The 15,991-nt window shown below is 36.4% G+C and overlaps 1 protein-coding gene across 2 annotated transcripts in view; it reads left to right on the top strand.

Annotated features, from left to right (window-relative positions):
- Positions 1–646: 646 nt before the first annotated feature.
- cxxc4 (CXXC finger 4) overlaps positions 647–15,991 on the top strand; it is a 174,707-nt gene continuing 159,362 nt past the window's right edge. Inside the window, exons 1-3 of one of the 2 annotated variants that reach the window (XM_051929960.1) lie at positions 648–939; positions 1,103–1,163; positions 3,623–4,562. In XM_051929960.1, the coding sequence (XP_051785920.1) occupies positions 3,738–4,562 (825 nt within the window). In that variant the 5' untranslated portion in view covers positions 648–939; positions 1,103–1,163; positions 3,623–3,737. Of the gene's footprint in view, positions 940–1,102; positions 1,164–3,622; positions 4,563–15,991 lie in introns of both variants that reach the window. The other variant, XM_028805178.2, reaches the window with a different exon arrangement.

The following is a 15,991-nucleotide window of genomic DNA, read 5'->3' as shown; positions in this document are numbered from 1 at the left end:
AAGTACCATATACTCTAGCGCTTTGAGTACTAAGAAAAGCGCTATATAAATGTAATGAATTATTATTATTATTATTACTACGAAAATCTTTCTGATTCAGAAAATAATCCAGAAATGTAGTTGTATCTTTAGCAACTTAAAACAAGCAAATATAATAATTCAATAGGGGTATTCTATACTCAACAACATTTACATGGTTGTATATGGTTTCTCACATGTATGTAGTTTAAATTCAACTTTTACAGTACAAGTATATATATATATATATATATATATATATATATATATATATATATATATATATATATATATAGTATATGGCTGGTAGGTTTAGCAATAACCTCCTACAGCATGGTGTAAAAACAATAACAAAATTCTCACCATGCGTGTGTCTATATAGCATGCTGCCCTCGTTGATCAACGTGACGCTTAGCTCCGCTTAATTATGACGGTCTTTGGAGGCATGAACAGAAAAAAAATTCACAACATGGCAGAAGCTTTTTATCTTAATCAACGAAAGCCTCAATTCTAATTAATGTGACAAGTTTTTTTAACGAAGCACAAAATCTGCATTAAGTGATGTATCTTTAAAAATTACATGCCTCTGTAAATGCCCCATCATTTTTTTTCGAAAAGAAAAGACGGGGAGAGAGAGAGAGAGAGAGAGAGAGAGAGGGAAAGGTTAAGACGCAGCTTCCCAGAGCTATTTCCCAGCAGAGAGCCCTGAGCCATCCCCCTCCCGAGTGCTCCTCATGTTTCTATAGTAATTTCCAGCCAATGATCAGTAGGTGTCCACATCCCCGCTTCCTCACCTCAGCACCAATCAGCCACACACAGCGACAGGAGAGACGGACCGAGCAAACACTCGGTGTAGCTACACAATACACCCCGGACCAGCAGGAAACACCTCACCTCCTGCCGCACACCTTCTGCGCCGAGGTACCCTGCCTGCTTGCCGCTTTATTTAATCTTTCTTTCATCCCAATACTTTTTCTTGTTGTACTTTTTTTTTCTAAATGAACCAATAAATCAAATTAAAACAGAGGTTTTTGCTGCTCTATATCTTTACAAATCTTGCGTTCTTTTCCCCCTCGCCTTGCAGTGATGTGCTGCTCTCTGTTCGCAGACTGCTAGCGTCTGGAATCCCTTTCGTCAGGAACCTGGTAGGTGATGCTCTTCCATTTTTTTTCTTACCCCCTCCCCTCTCCCTCTCTCTCTCTCTCTCTCTCTCTCTCTCTCTCTCTCTCTCTCTCTCACTCTCACTCTCTCTCTCGCTTCCTCTCTCCCTCTCTCTTCCCCCCACCGTCCCATACCCCTCCCTCCAACTCACCCCCCCCCACATCCCCTCCCAATTACATCTGCATGCGTTCTTATGAGTCCCTTTTCATTTTTTTTTCTTTTCCCCTTCATTATTTGATGTTTTTTTGGCTGAGACACGGCCGTCTCCCATTCGTGGCGATTCTGCACTTTCCTGTCGCTTCTTAATCTTTCAATGCACGACCTTTGATCTGAATGTCTCCAGCAGGCCAGACTGACAGTAATTAAATGATGGCATGTCAGTGCGCATCGGAACTGGGGATCCCAGTCAAATAACCACGATCATCACCACCCACCCTTTCTGGAAACTCTCAACTATTTTTGTTTCACTAAACTTTGTTTACAGGCTGAGCAATCAATAACTGTGACTTGATTGTCTTTGGATTTTCAATTGCCCAAAGTGTGAATCGATTAAGTAATAATGACTTGGACGATGGGTGGTATTTATTTATTTATTTATTTGGTATTGTCTGCTGACTTGGAATGGAGGTGCTGGGGGGTTGAAATGGGGTGCACAACAGTAAATTTGGAAAATAAATGCACAACCTAATAATAAATTATGTATAATTACAGTAACAGTTTTATAATGCTAGTATAAAGTTTTGCTTTCTGTCTGTACATAAATGACACCAAGACACATACACATACATCCAAATAATAAGGAAAAATTACAAAATAATACTGAAAATACATTTAATTCCATAAACATTAGATGCTTTCTGATTCTGCATAGATATAGATAAACCAACAGAGAAACATCAAATAATAAAAAATAATAAGAGTAATTTAAATTGCACTGATTCAAGAGAGAACTAAATAAAAACTTTTTGTGATAGTACCTTAGGACAGTCCTATTCATTTTTCTTAATTTTATAAAATACTTTAAATCACATTTATTCTTTCCTAGTAGAACTGAAGGAAGAGTGAACCAGCTGAAAATAAAACATTTCTTAATACAGTACATTCTGACTTATTCCCGCATGCACATTGCATTTTCTTTGTCCTTTCTATAATAGCAAAACTGGGACAATAATGAGAAGACAATTATTCAGCCGCACAGGCATCAGAAAATGCAACAGCAATGCATGATACACAAAGAGCCGTTCTTAAATTCAAACTTTTTAATAATAAGGGCCCCTCTCTCATTCTCACCTGCACTCTGCATTTGCACAAAAATAGTTTCCATGGCGTGGTGGACCGCTAATTAAAAATGAAAGGTTTTGCAGTCGACTTGTGAATCCCTTCTCAGTTCAATCAGGCTGTAGTCATGAGTGATAAATTGTAGATTGAGTTAGTGTACAGTACTAGGATTTTTTTTTCTGCTTAAGTGTTTGCTTTTTGCTATATTTTTTTAATGTTTGATGTAATTTTTTTTTTTCCATTTCAGTTTTGAGAATTAAGAGGCTCTTTTGTACCACTTGGTGTTTACACTGAAATCATTACTGTTTAATGTTCTGGCTTTCCTTTAGATTTAAATAATAATAATAAAATGAATGGGAGTGTCACACATTCTTAATGGGCTTTTATCTATAGAAATAAAATCCACACTGAGCCTCCCACGGGCGCCTGGCAATATATATGTGAGGTCTTTGGCTTGGCTGGGTTAAAATTCACCAGTGTCTATCTGCCTGTCATTGAGGAAGTGTAATAGAGATGGGATGAATGGAAGCCAGGTGCTTTTAGAGGGCTGGATGGAGCTGCATTTACATTGAGTGGAAGCACTTATGGCATTAAGAGAGCACATAATTTGTGGCAACTATCATCCTTCGTTGTTAAAAGGCACACGCCACAAATAATAGCATCCGATACATTTATTCTTTGATGCAGCTCTCTTGTTTCAAAAGTTAGATTTCACCCCCACCTTAAAGTTTTGGAAATAAACTGAAATGAAAAAAAAGAAGAATCCCTGCTTTGTAAATGGTAAAATGCTAATAAAAATATAATTAAATAATACTAATAAAAATAAAACACTCGCCCAGGTAGTGATATATGCTAAAAAAGGTCACTGAATAATTATTAGACCAGGATGCAGTCAAGTTGTATTTGTTTCTCCATACCAGATTTAACTGGAATGAAGAAAGCACACTGTGTGTACAGCACTCGTCTGCTCTTATTGCTGTCTTACTTTTTTCTTGCTTGCTAATGTTCTTTTTCTGTTATAGTCCTAGGCTTGTATAGATTTCACATAATTTTCTAATATCCAGTGCTGAAGCAAAAAAAAGACTTCTTTTGTGTGAAGGAAAAGAGCTTTTTTTTTTTGTTCCTTTTAGTTGAATCAGTAATTGTGTTTTGTGGTTTATTTTAGTATCACAGAGGACATATGATGGAGATGGTACGCAGTTGTTTGTAACCGGCCTCACACTATCAAAGGTGGAATTAAAAGATTGACATTGCATTTTGCTTGCCACCCAGTCACAGAAATGTCTAATATAAACAATGCTCTTTGTGTCGAGAATGGACAAAGCGCAGAGCCTTCTTTATTACAAAAGGATAACCTCCAGGAAAGTGGATTGAACCCTGTTTTGGATTATAATGCTGAAATGGAAAGGTATAGATCTTTTGCAAACTTTTACAAAACCAATGGGGCATTTCCACAGACTGCAAAGATTGCTCGCATTACAACGCCAATTTTTCCCAGTGCTAGAATTGGCGTGTCCCCTTGGAACTGTGATAATGCTATGCTCTGGGGAAGGAAATCAGCAGCAATAAACTCTAATAGGACCAGCATGCAAAGAAATGATTCCCAGAGGCCGGGAAAGCCTGGCGTGCCGCCAGAGACGTTGCAAATGGCAAATAATAATTTCCTCACTACCTTATCCCCTGAACACTGCAGACCTTTAGCAGGAGAATGCATGAACAAGCTGAAATGCGGTGCTGCTGAAGCAGAGATAATGAATCTCCCAGAACGCGTTGGAACTTTTTCCGCTATTCCGGCTTTAGGGGGCATCTCATTACCTCCCGGGGTCATCGTCATGACAGCCCTTCACTCCCCCGCAGCCTCAGCAGCCGTTACAGACAGTGCGTTTCAAATTGCCAATCTGGCAGACTGCCCACAGAATAATTCTACGGGATCCAGCGGAAACCCTGCAAAGAAAAAAAGGAAGAGGTGTGGGGTCTGTGCACCCTGCAGGAGGCTAATCAACTGTGGGGTTTGCAGCAGTTGTCGGAATCGTAAAACTGGTCACCAGATCTGCAAATTTAGGAAATGTGAAGAATTGAAGAAAAAGCCTGGCACATCACTGGAGGTGAGACAGTCTCTCTCTCTCTCTCTCTCTCTCTCTCTTTCTCTCTCTCTCTCGTTATTAACTCCACACTCTGAAGCATTAACCTTTTCACTTAGTCATGTTTAAGCCCTTGAAAATTGTTTCCATGCCCACCCATGCCTGAACATCCTTGGCTTCTCAAATCTGCCTACCCGCCTCGCCTAATTGGCGGTAATTAGGGGTGTTTGCACGGAGCACAAGCTAAGCTTGGCTCAGACACCCCTAATTGCTGCCAGTCAGGCTGGGGCTGGAACATGTCCGACCATCCCCAGGCTTGGCGGGATTCCAGGCTGAGCTGGGAAGCAGTTTTCAATGCACAGCTTTCTCTCTTTCTTCTGTTGGTCACATCAACCAATTATGTAAACTGACATCAGCTGAATCAATTTCCAGCCACAGACCCTCGCTGCCACAATAGTTACCTTGATTTTTTTGGCAGCTTTACTCAAATCGCATTGGTCTACAGTGAATATTTCTGATACAGTTTCAATCTATTTAAAGTAATCCTAAAGGTGTGGATTTTTTGAAACTTTTGATTTTGAATAAGATTTTTATTTTAGCTCCAATTCTTTTCAGCCACAGTGCCTTCTTATTTACATTTCAACCCAGCTCTCAGTTACTTCATCAATCTTAATTATTTGATTAATTGGGTACTTGAATGGTCTCTGGTGGTCTCCAGGTTTTTTTTTTCGGTAAGGGGAATTATAGCCAATGATTATTTCGAACCCTTTGGTGAAAAGGAGAAAGAATAAGAATAGGGCATAATACTTGAATGTGTAACTTGGTAAACGTAATTACAGTTTGTGTGGCAGGGCACATTGTCCTTAGGATTCTGAGTTTAAAACCTTTGAAATCTGTCAAAAGGCTTCCTTTATTAGCTCTGACCTCTACCTTGTATATATGCATGCAGCATGGTTTCTCAAAGGCAGAAGCACAATCAAATAAAGAGAAATGACTAGCATCCACCAAGCACAAGATAGAAAAATAAATTCCCTCAATAACTCTACATGGATTTCATTGCCATATAACACCAGTTGGGTTTACACTGAGTTCACTCTCAGCTTTAGCTCTGAGGTGATACAAAGGACAGCTTCTGTTATAGCCCCTCTGGGAATTTTGGTCAATAGATCAGCATCAGACTCCAGGGTCAAACATAGGATAGTCTAGCAGATTAAAACATTTCCCTGCCATTTCTCTTGGGTACCTGGACATTACTGGTTTGCCTTCACCGTGTCTGAGCTTTTGTGTCTGGTATATCAGAAAAATGAAGCAAAAATTTCTGGAAAGCCTCCTGACCTTATTTCTTTAGTATGAGATAAGGAAATTCTCCAGGTAAAATGGTGTTCATCATGTGCTTAATTGTATGTGACCTCAAGCTGAATTTGGTGTTACAAACATGAAATCACCTATCTTTTTTATTTGCTTTTATAATTTATTTTTTGCTCCATTCAATCTGAGTTATAAATAAGTCTGTTGTTGTTATGTAAATATTGAAAGACATCTTACGTAGAATCAGAAATGCTAAACTGTGAAAAAAGAACCTTTCCATTTTTAAATACACACTCATACACACACCTATAGCCTTAGGGACTAAAAAGCCTCTGGCAGGCAGGCATATTTGTCTGTCATAATTTTCACATGGGGATCACCCTAAGCTAATTATATTAGTGGGAGAAATGCAAATCAGAGTTTTAGTCATAACCCTGAAATCGGATAGCCAATTTAATTTAATATCTTTACGTTTAGTGTGGAAATCAAAACCTCAGAGGACTTTTAAGAGACACAATTAGGGGACGCTGTGGTGGTCTCTGCCTGAACAGCAAGCACTCTGAGTACCATGTGTGATGTATCCTTATATGTGGCCTCAGTCTTGCAAACGTTAGCTATGAAACATCTGTTAAAGTTTTGATGTCAACTAGTAATGTCCTGTATGAGACTGAATTAAAAGTGATATTGTAGGCAAAGTATTCACCATTTTATTCAGAGGGGAGCTGGAATATATAATGAGGCAATGTATTATAGCATTCACAAAGAGCTTTCATTTTAATCATGGGCTTGAGCAATGTGTCAGGAAAGGCTTTATGGAATAAATTGCCTTTGAAAGAGTTCAAGTTTACTTGATGTACAGCATTTTTTGCTGCATTCATTGGTATTGGTTTTTTAAGTTTTTTACTTCCAGGTTAATTTTTACACCACAGGATTGATATGGACATGAATTACTTATGTAATTGTGTATACTAAATGTATTTAATTATATTACTACTCTATGACAATCGGGTGCAATCTAAATAGAGCAAAAGAAATGTTTAAAGAAATTGTTCGAATCCAGCAAACCGTCTGAACACATTTCACCCACTTTAGAGTCATGGGGAGCCATATTGCTTAATTAATTATTATTTTTTAATTATAACTTTTAAAGTTACATTTAGGGGATATCCACTGGGAATTAGGTGCAGGGATCTATTTATTGCAACATTAGTTTAACAATTAGTGTGGCTGCTTTTACAGCTACAGTATATTCATTTATGCATGTACTTTTAAGCCGTTGATTTTAGGAAGGAAATAGCAGAAGAGGCTGTAACAATATGCTATGTGCCAGGGATGTATTTTTCCTTGGCATGAAATGTGTAATGTGAAATGTGGAAGCACTTTCGACAAGTTGTTTTTTGGCTGGGCTTTGTAGACTTGGCAAATGGGCCTCTGTTAAGTAAATGCTATTTAAACTGTGATACACATACCACATACTATGTATTAACCATTTTATATATCGGTGAAGTGGAGCAACACAGCTTCAGCCATGCAACTGCGTAGCCCTTGTGTCACAGCTCTGCCTGAATGCAAAAGATAAACAATCTGGAGGTACATCATAGACATGCAGCTGAATAACCTGCATTGTTGATAGGGAGATTATTAAAAAAAAGGTTTGTAAAACCTTGAGGATCCTAGCTCCAACATTGGAAGGGAAGCTATGGTGGAGGCCTTACTGAAGACCCCAAGAGGGGATGTGTTTAATTTACCTGAGTCTACATAGTAAAGACTGGAGTGCCTACCTTTAAATAACTGTGTCCTATTGAGCATAACAATAACACTACAATGCAGAAAAAGATAAAACAAAGAAGAAAAAATAATAAAGTAACATCAATACAGTAAGCTAAAGCACCCAAAAACAATGTTTTTAAGATATAGTGAGTAAATTATAAAAAAAGAAGCAAAGAGGTTTTTAAGTGCAGTTAGAAAAAATGTCATTAGAACATTTTTTAAGTTTTCTAATCAGCTCAAAACAGCTGACAGTATTCCAAATATTTCAGGTTCATTTTTATCTTAAAAGAATGAGGGCCATAATGTGACACATTAGCGTATAAGCACCTGCTTGCCCATAATCCATATGTGTGCAAAACAACAGTTGCTGAGGCTTTCATGAGACATGAGACTGTGGACAGATAAAAATGGGAAGAAATCAATATAAAGTATTTGTAAACAGGGGAAAATCATACCCAATCAATTATTGACCCAGGCAACTTGTGTTCTGTTTCAGCACTTGTCTGCGTGGATTGTCTTGCAATGTCATCCTATGAAGGTTGATTGCAAGTAAACCTTATGTTTTTGTGTTGGTGATTGTGTTTCTGCGTACCCTGTAATTAACTGGTGTTTGATCCTAGTTGAGTTCTTGCTGGCATAGCTTTTGTTTGTTCAGATGGTTATTAAGTCCTTTTGAATTATAAAGTCATCAATAGACGCAACATAAAGAAAACAATGAGAACAATGTTTATTTAAAGTAAGGCCAGGATGTATCTTTAATTCATGATACCTAGTATTCTCTCAAAAGTATCTATTAGCTTTACAGGTGAAATTTTAACAAAATAAAAACATATGTTCTTTTTGATTGGTCAGGATAACAATTACTGTATATCCTGGTAGTAATGGCACCATACCTAGCTAAGATGTCACTCATCACACTGGGACAACTTAAAAATGTCGATTATTGTAATAGCAGAAGTCAGATTTCTGGTAGTAAATCCCTTATAAATACATGGAGAACATGTAAACTTCCTCACTCAAGGAATCCCAGTCCAGACCAGAAATGAAAACCAAATGCTGTTGGCAGCTTTAATCACCATAACATGTTACCTCAAAAAAGAAAAGATTTACCGTAGTCTTTATTTGTTGTTGTTTATTTCTGCTTTTATTTAATGCTGGTCTTCCATGAGAAAATTCTTCTATCTGAAGAGCAGTGAAAAATAAGTGTTAAATTTTATATTCACAGTGAATCTTACCCTTACCATCCCTATAGCCTGTCCACTACTTGGGATCAAATGCAAGCCCACAATATCATATATTAGCTATTCTGCAGAGCAGATTCATTAACAATATGCTTGGCTGAGCAAAATATGAGTCAGAATCTCTTATCTGTGAAGATGTTCCATCCCTGCACTTTAACAGGCTTGTTTGTTGAATACAGTTAGAACATTTACATATTTGGAAAATTATTTTGGAATTTATGACATACATTTTTTATTTTACTTTTATTAGTAATACTTATACAAGAAAAATGGGAATTCTGAATTAATTATCAGATATCACAAAAACACATTCCACATTTAAGGAAAAATTAGATGGTTATATAGTTATTTTGTTTTAATGAAAAACTGTAACTTACGGGCATCAACTGCCATTCTAAGCATGTAGATGAAAATTGCTTCAGGAGGTTTAATTGGCTCATTGTGCACTTTTAATTTTACTTTTGACACACTGCAGGTATTATTGTTACTGAATGTCATTCTTCAAATAAGATATATATGTCAAAGCTAACAGTGATATGAATAAAAGTAGAATTTTAACCTCAGTCATTATATCTAATTTTTGCATTACTTTTGTTTATGAAATACTAGCATTTAGTCATAAATATATATTTTGTACTCTCCTCTGCTTCCTTAAGTAAAGAAGGCTGCACTTTGTGTCTGAATGTGAGCATTCAGATCTTTGTCCAGTCTTCAGGCCTTTACCTGTTAGAAATCTGGGAATGAAAACACCATATATATGTAGTGCATTACACTCAAGTTTGATAGGCATGATCTGTTAAATGCATTTTGAAAGACCCAGTGGAATGGGCTGCTTAGTGAATGCTAGGTGAATACACACTCCATTATTATCATGTCATTAAATGTCATTTAATACAGGCTTCACATTCCAGATCATGTCACTGGCTGAGTGTGCTGCAGCTTGGTTGAACATTGTAAAGGTACTTTTCTTAAAAGCAGTGTATTTTTTTCATTTTTCCACCCTCTCTATACTCAGTTTAGACAGTGCATCCAAGTCAATTGTGGTCTTCAGATTTTCGAATCTCTTTTTCGTGTAGTTCTAACATGCTAATCATTCATCACAATCCTTTTATCAACAACCTCCCATCCCCCACCCATTTTAAGCACCTGATACTCTACATAGCTGGAGCTGAATATGGAAATGACTGTCTTGTATAAACAAAACAGACAAAGAAAAAAACATGGAAAAGACCGCAGCTCAAAAACAAAAGAATGTTCAAGCTTATTGCAAATAAAATGCTGTGTTCGTATTTCTACAAGTTGAATAGTTTAAGATCTGCTATATGTTCACTATATATTGTTATAAAATACTGGTCTGATTCTATCTTTAGAACACAAAGTAAAGGGAAGAATTAATAAACAGTAAAACGAATAAGCTTATTTATTGATCACAATTATGGTAATCATCCAGATTTGGTACACACATCCATATGCACAAGGCAAGTAAAATATTTCTAGTCAAATGCTCTCCATTTTTGTCTCAGAAGTTTCTCCTTTCTATATCTGCGTTGCCATAAATATTAAAGACACCCAAACTTACTTGAACTTGAGAAATTTTCCCCAGAACTACTGAGGCCACTTTATTCCATTTGCTTTATTCTTTTCAGAAATTTTTGGCTGAATTGGTGGATTCTATGTCCAATTAGATTATAGTTTTTTATGATATACAAAGTACATTCAAGTTGAACATTCTCACAGTGTTTATTGTATGGATCACATTATCAAAGAGAATGAAATGAATGAGTGAAATTTTGTTCTACTATACAATATAAAGCTCATTTTCTATTACAAAGTCATAAGTACTAAATGGAATGTCAATGTACAATATGAGTATATGTACTTTCTTAATCAGGTTCTAATGTTCAATTCTTTATTAGGTAGCAGAATTCTCTGTTTATACTTGACTTGAGTATCTGCTCAGTCATGTCTGGCATCAAGAGACATGTTGGACCAGATCACTCCAAACTTTCCTGTCTTTTACCGCTTTTTTTCAGACCTCTCAATTTCATTCCAAAGTTAGTTGTGATGGTGTCAATTGAGCGTGCTGTTTGCTGGCCTATTCTCCTTGACCATGCATTGCATTACTGCCTTTTCCAATGAACTGGATCACATTACATTGCCGAAAACAGGCCAGTCTTTGTCTGGTAATCTTAGATTCCAGCAATGTTAAGGTATAATGTAGTCCAGAACATCTCTGTTTGTAACTCTTACCATTCAAAAATCAAAAAATCAAAATCAAAAATCAAATAGCCTTTTGTCAATTCACGATATGTGCAGAACATACAGGAGAATCGAAATACTGTTTCTCTCTCATCTTCATAGTACAATAAAATATTAAAAGTATAAAAGTGTAATATATAAGATAAATAACATTAGAACTTGCAAGTAGACCTGTGTACAATGTGCAATAGTCATTAGTGGAAAAGTACAATTACAATAAAAAATGAGAAGGTGCATTATAGAGTAGCTTATGAGATGTACAAAAAGACAAACAATTAGCAGCAGATGTAATATTGAGTCTTTATATAATACCAGCTTAGGTAGGGTACTTGGTAGATAGTGACTCTTGTTACGGTCCAGGGGCAGGGGGCAGGGGGGGAAGGTATTGAAGAGAGTTCAGCATCCTGACAGCTTGGTGAATGAAGCTGTTAGACAGTTTTGTGGAGCGGGCCCGGAGGCTCCGGTACCTTAACCCTGAGGGGAGGAGGCTAAAAAGGGAGCGAAAGGGGTGGGAGGAGTCACCAGCAATGCTGATGGCTCTACGGGTGAGACGGGTGTGGAAATCTGCTTTCTTCATCATCTTGCTTTCACACCCATAAGCTGTTGTGGGGAATACAATAGCATGGACTATTCTGCATTTGGTTATAAGGCTGTTGTCTTTGCATTTCCAGATCTTACTCAAGCTGATTATTGCACTGCAAGCTAATGTTATTCTTCTTTAAAGTTCAGAGCTGGATTCTCTCACAGTCACAATTACCAGTTCAATTTGTTTTCTTCGAATTTTTATCACAGCCTCTCCATTTCCAGCTATTGTCTAATTTTTGTTTTTTGGTGCCGAGTTTTAATCCTGCCTTTTCACCCTCACCCTTAACTTTAAGAAACAGTTGAAACTGCTCTTATTAGATAGAAAACAGTCCTGCTAATCACCTTTTCTGATTTCAAATCAGCCGTGTCTAAATATATTCTTCTGATAGATGTTTTTTGATTTATGTACAGTGATCTTATTAGGTGTGCTGCGACACCCAATTCTTTTAAGGACTTCCAGAACTTGTCATGTTCAATACTTTGCTGTAGACCACAGGTGTCAAACTCCAGGCCTGGAGGGCCGCAGTGGCTGCAGGTTTTCAATCTAACCCTTTTCCTAATTAGTGACCAGTTTTCACTGCTAATTCACTTTTTTCCCCTTTATTTTAACAGCCATGTTAGAAGGATTCAGTCCTCTGAATAGATTTGTTTCCTCATTAAATGACAGCCAAACAGAAATGAGATGTGAAACGAGCCAACAGATGACAAGTTTAAACTTGGACTTCAAACTCCAACCAGTTTCTTAATGAGAAGCCAATGCTTGCTGTGAATTAAACCCGTTTTTTAATTCCACGGCTTGTTGCTGCTCTCGTTCTGCAACAGCAGACATTTCCAAAACTGTTTTTTGTTTTTTATAAGAACATCGTCAAAGTGTTTTGGTGAGTTGAGAGATCAACCTTACTGAGACCATCACCTTTCTTTATTTTCAGATATTGTGTGATTTGGCGGCTTGATTTGTGTCTCATTATTGTTTGGCTGCTAATTAAGGAAAAAGACACAACTAAAGGGCCAGAGTCAAGTTAATTAAAAGAAGTAATTAGCAGCAAAAATTGGTCACTAATTAAGAAGATGGTTAGAATGAAAACATGCATCCACTGCAGCCTTCCAGGACTGGAGTTTGACACCCCTGCTGTAGACGATAAAGCCTAAGTATATAGTATATCTTTCTGGAACTCTTGTAACTTTTTCCATATCCAATGAACATTTGAAATATCGTCTTGAGTGCCGCTTCTTTTCTGGAAACCAGCTTGAATATCAGGCAACTCTGTTTTAACAAAGTGCATTCTCATCTGTATGATTTTCAATTTAATCTTGTTTGTATGAGATTTCAGAGCTAATGTGTGGTAGTTTGAGCAATCTGATTTTTTAATAGTTATTCAGTTCTTTCCCATCGTGACCTTTTATTGTTAATTTTAAACAGCAAAGAGTGTTCGGATATTCTTTACTTGGGCAAAAAGATCTCTGGTTTTCCCTGCCTTATTCTCTTCTTCCATTCCTTTGCAACATTTGTTGTAGTATTTTTCATTATCTAATTGGGTTTCTTTTTAGAATTCCATATTTCATCTCTGTCTTTAGCAGCTTTAGCTTTCCTTCTTTTTTCAGCAATATTGAAGGTTTCATCTGACATCTGTTTGCTCGATTTCATTGTTTTTTTTTTTTACTTCGACTACATACAGAGGCAATATTCTGGTAATATCAGATTTCCGTTATACAGCATACAGTGTACAATAACAACGTACTGAAAAGACAACATTCCCATCTTTGATAGCAAAAGATGTAATTGATTTGGTTGTAGTGCAGTCCATTTGGAGATACCCTGGTGTGCAAATGCCATATGGATTAAATTAATCAAGGGTTTATAATCTTTAACCCATGGTTCTTGGAAAACTTTTACCAGCCAGTCTCCAGCATTGTTTCTTTCTCCTAACCCAAACCTGCCAACAACCTCAGCTTCTTCTGTCTCCAATGTTTGCATTAAAATCTTCAATAACATAATCAATGCATTCCTATGATGTTTAATTCAATGCTTCCTGGACTTAAAATTGCTCAATAACATCTTCAGTTGCATCTGTTGTTGGTGCATATACTTGCAGAATTGTGACTTTTAAAGGTTTTCCATTAATGTCACTTATCATTCAAAAACTGCTGTGGCAGTTTTTCAGTTTATTATAGCAACTCCATTTGCTCTAATGAGGTCATTTACATAATAGCAAACTGTAAAGTCATCTGAATAAAAAAAAAAAGATCCCTGTCCAATTTATTTCTTTGACTCCAAGGATGTCAGTCTTGGTCCTGATCATTTCACTCAATTATATCCATCTTTCCTTTATTCGTGCTTCGAACATTCCATATGCCACTCTTGTACATTTTTGTACAGCGAAGACTTTTCCTTTGGTCATGGGTTGCATCATATTTAGGCTTCCCGTAGAACTTTCCTAATTTGTGTCATTATTTACCAGATTAATAGAAACACACCACTGTCCTTCTCTAGTAGCATGTTTGATACCCTCTAGCTTAGAGAATCCAGTATTGGGTGTCATCTCTGAAATGTTTATGAACTTTCCATAGATTTTTTTGGTCTTTGTCTAGCTCTCCCTGTTTATCCAGGCTTGGGACCAGCATGTGAGTATGTCAAAATGAATACGACTGGGTTCTCTTTTTATACAAATACTTGTAAATGTCAGTGTGACTTCTAAGTGATAATATCAACATTTTTTTAAACCCATATAATCAAATTCAAGGTCATGGAGAGCAAGAGCTTGTTAAAGAACCATAAGGTGCAAGGCAGAAACAAGATCTGTACAGGATTCCAGTCCACTGCAGGACAAACATACACCACACTCACTCAGGAATTAGTAAATTAATTTTATTTGTATGTCCTTGTGGATATGTGAAGAAAATGAGAGTACCCAAAGAAAAACACACACAGACACAGGGTGAATGTGCAGAGTCCACACAGATGATAACTAACATGCCTTGCTCACATCGAAAAAGAATGACTACTTTTGACAAAATTTCTATTTTAAACATAGCAATTCTAAGGTTGCAAATGCATTATTTTTACAGAGATCTTCTAAATCTGGATGTCGAATGACATTCATAAATTAAACAGTGTATAGTTTAAAGAAGAAGCACATGATCTTCATACATAGTGTAGCTGATTGGAACATCTATGCATTGTAGTATGTACCATATCTTAGGCAAACGGTGAACCACAGGCACTTGACCAAACCGATATGGGTGAGTATGAATGAAACACATAGTGCATTCAAATGAAGGTGGAGAGAATATAAACACATTTGTAGATCTTACTGTAATACTGTGCATGTTGCTACTTTAAACAAACATTTTAGAAGCAAATCATATGAAGAAGAGAAAGATTTATGATACCTGTTTAATTTTAATTCTGATTTACATTTTAGAGATCTCAATGTAGATATTTAGTTCACAAAGGAAAAAAGGTGCAAATAATTATATGGTAAAAAGTAAACAAAGTTAAAGGTATCACATTTCAGTCAATCAGTCAGTCAGTCAATCAGTCTTTATTTTATACAACACCATTTCATATTAAATTTCATCACCAGCCAAAGTCTCAAGAGGCAATAGGATTATACAACCTATCATGCCTATTTTTTATTTAGTAAATCCATGGTGACAGTCTTTTTGTAATTATTGTTTTAGTTTGTTAATAAGAAGCATTAAAAAATCTTTTCTGCTGCTAAAATAAAATAAACAGTATTCCTATATTAGCAGGTTTTGTAGATTGCTGAAAAGAGGTAAAGTTAAAAGATGTTTTATTTGATAATTATTTCATGTCATGCTTTTAATAGGGAGAATGGCCCAGAAGATTTTTGAAAGCACATGAAGTGTCATAACTACATGGAAATGCATTGAAAGACTGCGAGGAGGATACATTTAGCACACAAAGTATAGCATAATGCCTAACCCCAACCAAATATTTTAAGAGTAAACTTTAAGAGATTTTTAAAATATATACATGAATAAGTGAGAAAATAAGAATTACACAATATATTGAATAATAATTTTATTAAACTGTGCTTTCTTCAAAATTCAGCTGAAAATTGCACTACTTAAAATAGGTCCACTGATAGGGAGATGAGCAATGCCCTTGGGAAATTTTTCCTTTAGATTCCCTAACACACTAGCTTTGAAATCTGTGAATTAATTTGACTGGGGTTAAAAAAGGAAAACAACAAAAAAAAGGCCAGAATATACATCAACCTAAAGGGCAACCTTAAGCTCCTGTCAAGGCAATGAGATTTTGGTATC

The sequence above is a fragment of the Erpetoichthys calabaricus genome, chromosome 7 (genome assembly GCF_900747795.2).
Source record: "Erpetoichthys calabaricus chromosome 7, fErpCal1.3, whole genome shotgun sequence".
Taxonomy (NCBI): Eukaryota; Metazoa; Chordata; class Cladistia; order Polypteriformes; family Polypteridae; genus Erpetoichthys; species Erpetoichthys calabaricus.
This window is presented reverse-complemented; position numbering and strand designations above follow the sequence as displayed.